The sequence below is a fragment of the Camelina sativa genome, chromosome 5, assembly GCF_000633955.1.
Source record: "Camelina sativa cultivar DH55 chromosome 5, Cs, whole genome shotgun sequence".
Classification (NCBI taxonomy): Eukaryota; Viridiplantae; Streptophyta; class Magnoliopsida; order Brassicales; family Brassicaceae; genus Camelina; species Camelina sativa.
In genome coordinates, this window is record NC_025689.1 from 4,654,801 (window position 1) to 4,662,685 (window position 7,885).

At 35.8% G+C, this 7,885-nt stretch overlaps 1 protein-coding gene across 1 annotated transcript in view; it reads left to right on the forward strand.

The window, feature by feature from the left end:
• Positions 1–712, forward strand: part of LOC104785505 (elongation factor 1-alpha 1) — a 2,823-nt gene extending 2,111 nt beyond the window's left edge. Inside the window, exon 4 of the mRNA XM_019245702.1 lies at positions 15–712. Coding sequence (XP_019101247.1) covers positions 15–432 — 418 coding nt within the window. The 3' untranslated portion in view covers positions 433–712. The remainder of the gene's footprint in view (positions 1–14) is intronic.

Below are 7,885 nucleotides of genomic sequence, written 5' to 3' on the forward strand. Positions count from 1 at the left end.
GATCTTAAGAGAGGGTATGTCGCCTCCAACTCCAAGGATGACCCTGCCAAGGGAGCTGCCAACTTCACCTCCCAGGTTATCATCATGAACCACCCTGGTCAGATTGGAAACGGTTACGCCCCAGTCCTCGATTGCCACACCTCTCACATTGCAGTCAAGTTCTCTGAGATCTTGACCAAGATTGACAGGCGTTCTGGTAAGGAGATTGAGAAGGAGCCCAAGTTTTTGAAGAATGGTGATGCCGGTATGGTGAAGATGACTCCTACCAAGCCCATGGTTGTTGAGACTTTCTCCGAGTACCCACCGTTGGGACGTTTTGCCGTGAGGGACATGAGGCAGACTGTTGCAGTCGGTGTCATCAAGAGTGTTGACAAGAAGGACCCAACTGGAGCCAAGGTTACCAAGGCTGCAGTCAAGAAGGGTGCGAAGTGAACTCCCATTATCAAAACTCTATCCGCAGATGAATCAAAGAATGTTGTTAGTTTGTTTCCTTTAGTTTGGTATTTGGTCGCTTGTTTGTGTTACAGCTTCGTTACTTCTCCGTCAGAGCGTTGTTCGCGGAACTGGGTTCTTGATCGGAGGTGGCGGAGCTACTTAGCGCATCCGAGCTTTTTGTTTTTTTTCCTTTAAATTGTGTTTCCAATTTAACCTTTTATGGATTATTGTGACATTCCTGCGGATTTTATTCTCTTATCTTTGTCGGATTTCTCCATCTCCATGTTTATCATCTTTAAACTCATTTTCCCCGTCCTTAAATTGCAACTATGCATATGAAATTTAGCATTGCAGCATATAATTTGACAATGTTTTTACCACTCCAAAAGATTTATGAATGTAAATTATTTAATAACAAGCTAAACATCCCATTTAAGTTGTGTATTCGGATCTCAAACTAATGGAGTCATAGAACTGATGAAACTTCACACAGTTTTCCTGGCCGAAAATCATGGGATTGGTTTCTTGAGATGTACCGACGAGATATGAGTGGCCTTCTTCATGTGGTACTTAGCTCTTTCATTGTATGGTTTGTTTATTTTCTTAACGGCTATGTTTGAAATCTGATCCGGCCTGCAAACAAGACTATCCTATCAAACAATAGGGAACAATAATCATAAAGTACTCGAACATTCTGCTACTATTCGATGTAAAACGCCACTAACAAAATAAATTTATATATGTATTACACCAACCAATTTTGCTTTATTTTGTGACGATATAGTGGATTGTTTATTAAAATAGTAAATGACAACTTTACTATGGAAGATTGTCCAAGTTTCTTACGTCCACATTAAACTGTTTTCGATACCTTTCTAGGCCCATTTGATTTTTTTGTTAAACTGTGTTTATGTAAACCAAGAAGTTAGCCTTCTTTTTTTGGGACACACAAGAACTTCCATTACAACTATAAAACCTGAAAAGTGGTGAGTTCATACAACATAATTCAAGATTAGCAAAGGAAAGTAAAGATACGGGCTCTATGAGTATTTAGCCTATAATTTCTATTTGGTCTAAAACGGACCTCTTAAAGTATTTATGCTGGATTGATACAAGCATAAAAGCATACATGGTTGCATGCTTCCCAAATTAAACAAATTCACCTTGAAATTAATTGGATCTGTCAACATTAAAAGTTAAAACACTTATCTTTGTAATTGTTTGAAGTTGAACTAATCGTGCTTGGGTTACAAATTCTAAAAACTATAAGGATCGGATAGCAAAATTCTAATACACAAAAAAAAAATCTGTGTTTGATCATTTACAATTTTACATATATGTGTGGAGAAAATCAAAGCACATGGCTTCATCTCGATGGATCAATGTGCGTGCTGTTACCGTTTTATTCTGAACACTTTTGTACGTATTGTATCTTCTTTATGCGTATATCTTGTATTGTATCTCTTGGCTATGTATACTATGTGTTATTGTGTTTGGACGTATATCTTTTACGACAAATTAAACACCGTCCCTTGATCACTGTCCTGACATGTTTTGTAATTTGTATATTCACGTAAATTGGTATTAAAAAAATATATTATTTTTATTGATGCTTTGATGAATTTTGTTACAAATAATTTTTCTTTGTTAGACCTATCAGACTTGCATTGCAAATTTGTCGTATATACATTTTAATTGATGAATAAATTATAGATGCGTATATCTTGTATTAATACATTTTAATACGATACATTTCATTATAAGACTGACCAATGTTTTCTTTTTTAACAAAACATAAGTGTATTGTTTATGTTTTATACACGCAACACCTGTAGCTAGAAATAGTCTAAATGTTCTCCCAATTATAATATATCTCAATGATACTACTAAACGAATCCAATCAGACATGTAATTAGTTAAGCGATCAAATGAGTTTTTGTATGTAGTGCTACTACTAATGTATAATATTAAATCTGATCTTGTTCGGATATGGAAATTTCAAATAGAAAATATATGTGTTGTCGGCGGTTAAGACTGATAAAAAATGGCTCTTTTATGCTTAAATTATAAAATATAATTCAGCAAATCAAAGATTTTTTTTTAAAAAGCGCTCAAATATGAACAAGGACCATGTTCCACTTCTACTATATCGATCCGAACTCAAATATGATTTTACTTTTTTTTTAAACACAAATACAATGGTTAATATATTATAGATTTGTATAGAGTCAAAAACATTGATAAACCTCTGAGTTCACCCCTCAACCCCCCCGAATACCCTGGTTCTCTTGGTGATTATCTTTCAATTTGGTTTTTTCCACGGTCAACCATAACATCTCACCGATCCTCGGAGTTATATTCTCTCTCCAAGTATTTTACTTGGCGGCAGCGGGACGGAAGCACTGTGTTGACACTAGAGCCTTTGAAGATCTTGGAAAAGAACACCATAACCTCGGCTTGTTCTGTCCCAACCTCGCTATCTCTTTGGCCCAGGTTTGCTCCCCAATCTTACTTTGGAACCTTGGCAGATAGTAGATTTGGTCCAGGTTTGCTCCCCAATCTTACTTTGGAACCCTGGCAGATAGTCTACTCTGCTTAGACTATGATTTATCCCTACACTGGCACCTTCCCTGACCCGTCTATAATCGCTTAATATCAAGTTCAAATTGTTTAGTCCCGATGTTATCTGCTTGGTCAAGACGAGGCTCCCTCGATAGCAGAATTTTGGATTCTTATAATTTGCTTGAAAACTCTTTGTGTCGAGTTCAGTGTGAATCCAAGTTTGGTCTAAACTCCACTCTCTCCCTCCTTAATCAATGCTTGGTTTGCTCAGTGGTATCACTAGTTCGAAGACTGCTTATGATCCTTAAGCCACCATCATTTTTAGAACGGTATGAGAGGTATTTGAAAACCGCTCTTGTCGGATCTCCTAGGGATGCTATCTTTGAGGGAGACTGCTTGGTGAAGCTTGGCATTATGATCCCACATTTACAATGTTGGGGTTACCTTATTTTCACCAGCCTCCTTTATCCACCTCGCCTGATTGCAAAGCTCCTTAAACTGCAAATCATCTGCTTTATGAAGCCCCCTCACAAAAACTTGAAGATTAGTGGCATTATGACCTCTACTTCAAAGAGTAGTGGTTACCACAACCTCTTTAAGTTCTTCTCACTCAACCTTGGACCTGCATCTACTTCAGTAGCTTTCGGTCCTCCGAGTTATATCCATGCTCGACCTCTTCTTAAAGTTTTACCTAGCGTAGCCCCCCTCATTCCGGTGAGACAGTCAACTTTGAACCTTTCATCGCCACTTAGTCTTTTACCCAAGACAATGGCCACCTCTTCCTCCATTGACCTGCTCATGAAGTTCAAATCGATTTCCCTTGATCTCACAAGTCCTAGTTTGCTCCCTAGCATGCGGTTCATAGCTCTCAAGCTTTTACTATTGATTGTTCCTATCTACTTATGTCTCTTTGTTGTTCCCTTTATGTTGTATCCTAAAAACACTTTCTACTTTGTATGTTACCTTCTATCTTAATGGAATGATAACATCTGTTTGATAAAAAAAAAATACAAACTCCCAATTTCAACAAGATTAAAACCTAAGAGTATTTTGCAAACAAAAATTCAAAACTGTTGGTACATTCTAACTTTGAAAATTTTAAATCAAATGATATCAACTTAATAGTAAATTTATTAAGGTATAAAGAAATGAATTAATGATTGTGTGCATAAAAACTGAATATTTGACCAAACTAAGTCGATTTGAATCAAAATTGGTCTATTCATATCTAATTTATGCAAATATCTATACAAACTCCCAATTTCATAAAGATTAAAAACTAAGAGTATTTTGCAAACAAAAATTCAAAACTGTTGGTACATTCTAACTTTGAAAATTGTAAATCAAATGATATCAACTTAATAGTAAATTTATTAAGGTATAAAGAAATGAATTAATGATTGTGTGCATAAAAACTGAATATTTGACCAAACTAAGTCGATTTGAATCAAAATTGGTCTATTCATATCTAATTTATGCAAATATCTATACAAACTCCCAATTTCATAAAGATTAAAAACTAAGAGTATTTTGCAAACAAAAATTCAAAACTGTTGGTACATTCTAACTTTGAAAATTGTAAATCAAATGATATCAACTTAATAGTAAATTTATTAAGGTATAAAGAAATGAATTAATGATTGTGTGCATAAAAACTGAATATTTGACCAAACTAAGTCGATTTGAATCAAAATTGGTCTATTCATATCTAATTTATGCAAATATCTATACAAACTCCCAATTTCATCAAGATTAAAAACTAAGAGTATTTTGCAAACAAAAATTCAAAACTGTTGGTACATTCTAACTTTGAAAATTGTAAATCAGATGATATCAACTTAATAGTAAATTTATTAAGGTTAAAAGAAATGAATTAATGATTGCGTGCATAAAAACTGAATATTAGACCAAACTAAGTCGATTTGAATCAAAATTGGTCTATTCATATCTAATTTATGCATATATCTATACAAACTCCCAGTTTCATCAAGATTAAAAACTAAGAGTATTTTGCAAACAAAAATTCAAAACTGTTGGTACATTCTTTTTTTTTTTTTGAAAAAACAAATGATTCCATTCAATCAAATAGAGCCATTACAAGGAGAGGGATAAAGAATCCCCAAGTTTAAGACATTACAAGCATAGACTTTCCCCAAAGTCATAAACATAACTAAAGAAATATAGAACATCAGGCAAGGGTCCATGAGAACTATGAAACAAATGCAATTAAGCAGTTGGAGACATGTGGGATCATGGTTGCAAGATTGGACATCATCGATGAGATCGAGAGATGACAGGTAGGTCACGGTCAAAAGACACTGTGCCGTTTGAAGGAGAAACAGAGCCAAGGAACTCACCGGGGTGAGGAACAATATCAGGGTCGAAATAGTGGCAATGATTCGGGGGCTAAGGGCCCGGGTGATGGTTGATAAGCTGATGGTGGTTTGAACTGCAGCTAGCATCAGGATTCGACAAGAATAAGTGCAAAGCCATACCATACCAGGTGGTCCCTCTCTGCCATGGAAATGGTGATCAAGAATACCACACAAGGTTAGTAAAAGGTGAGACACTGACGAGTAATACATAGACCTGAGCTTCGGACAAGAGGATGGTTGCAGGGTATTGGGTTTTGAGACATTCACCGAAGAAGCTAAGAACAGGTGCAGAGGATAAGTGGGAAGCCAAGACAAAACCGGTGGATCCTCTCTGCCATGATAATGGTGATCAAGAATTCCACACAAGGTTTGTAGTTGGCAAAACACTGACAAGAGAAAAACAGACCTGAGCTTCAGAACCGGGAGAGGTTTCTGGGGTTGAAAGACACCTTGGTAGGTCTGAGATCCAATCAATAAAAACACAAGTGGAGCAATAACCATGGTTCCAACATAACCTTTGTACAACCAAGACAACCTAGCTACAAGGGTTCTCTGATGCAGTCTTCGGACACCGAGAATAGCCAAGTAAACTAAGATCAGTCGAAAGTATAACAGGAGGTTAGACAGAGGGAACCTGGGCTTTTGGAGGTTGGGCAAGATCGTTTGTAAGACTGAGAAGTCGACATAGTTCATCCACCAAAAAGATGTTGTGGATGAGTGAATACATTCATGTGCGCAGCGACTGACCAAGGAGAGTGGGAGAGGCTTCCTCGTCTCCGGTAAAAGCCGATACAGATCTACCAAGCTCATGGGTTGACTTGTGATTAAGGCGGTGGTCCTGTAACGGAGAAAAATCATGTCTCTGGAGATTTCTTCGCCATATGTCGTCTCCGTCTCTGCCTGCCAAGGCTCGGGTGACATTGGGGTAGATAGTGCTACAGAGGTGATTGCCATTCCGGATCTAGAAATAAGAGGATAAAGGAACTTGGTTACCGCCGGCAGTGAGGCTGAGTCGTGGTTGCAGCAAGGAGAGTTTAATAGTCTCCTCCGCCTTCTGAAGTTGTTGTTGTGTAAGCCTTTGCCTGGATCTGAGTGATTATTAGGGGATTGAGTAGATTGCAAAAGGAGATTCAAAAGGGGAAAAAAGAATTGGAGAGAAGAACTACAAGGAGAACTACAGAAACAAAGGGAACAAGAGACGGGATCTGGGGTCGAGGTGCCCCGACGCCGGCGAGTAGGAACCCCACCGGCGTCGGAGGAAATCGGAGATAGCGGCGCCGCGATACTCAGGTTATGGGAGAGAAACTAGGGTTTTGTCAATATATATTTCAACTGTTGGTACATTCTAACTTGGAAAATTGTAAATCAAATGATATCAACTAAATAGTAAATTTATTAAGGTTAAAGGAAATAAATTAATGATTGTGTGCATAAAAACTGAATATTGGACAAAAGTAAGTCGATTTGAATCAAAATTGGTCTATTCATATCTAATTTATGCAAATATCTATACAAACTCCCAAGTTCATCAAGATTAAAAACTAAGAGTATTTTGCCAACAAAATTTCAAAATTGTTGGTACATTCTAACTTTTGAAATTTTAAATCAAATGATATCATATATATAGTAAATTTATTAAGGTATAAAGAAATTAATTAATGATTGTGTGAATAAAAACTGAATGTTTGACCAAACTAAGTCGATTTGAATTAAAATTGGTCTATCCATATCTAATTTATGCAAATATCTATACAAACTCCCAATTTCATAAAGATTAAAAACTAAGAGTATTTTGCAAACAAAAAATCAAAACTATTGGTACATTCTAACTTTGAAAATTTTAAATCAAATGATATCAACTTAATAGTAAATTTTTTAAGGTTAAAGGAAATGAATTAATGATTATGTGCATAAAAACTAAATATTTGACAAAACTAAGTCGATTTGAATCAAATTTGGTTTATTCATATCTAATTTATGCAAATATCTATTCAAATTCCACTTTCATGAAGATTTGAAACTAAGAGTATTTTGCAAACAAAAAATCAAAATTGTTGGTACATTCTAACTTTGAAAATTGTAAATCAAATGAGATCAACTTAATAGTAAATTTATTAAGGTATAAGGAAATGAATGAATGAATGATTGTGTGAATAAAAACTGAATATTGGACCAAACTAAGTTGATTTAAATCAAAATTGGTCTATTTATATATATATATTTTTTTTGGTCAAACTCGGATTTCATTCAAATTAAAAGAGTCATTCCTCCTCAAAGAGAAGATACAAAAGGCTATCAGAAGCCCAAACAAGCCAAGCCATATGAGCAAATGGTAACACAACAGCAATAACTAAAGCATAAACTAACCATAGATGAAAGGATAAATGGGAGCTAACAAGCTCAAACCATAGATAAAGGGATAGATGGGAGCTAGCAAGCTCAAACCATGGATAATGGGATAGATGGGAGCTAACAAGCTCAACCAAAGTAGATTGGTTCTTGAATGGAGGAAA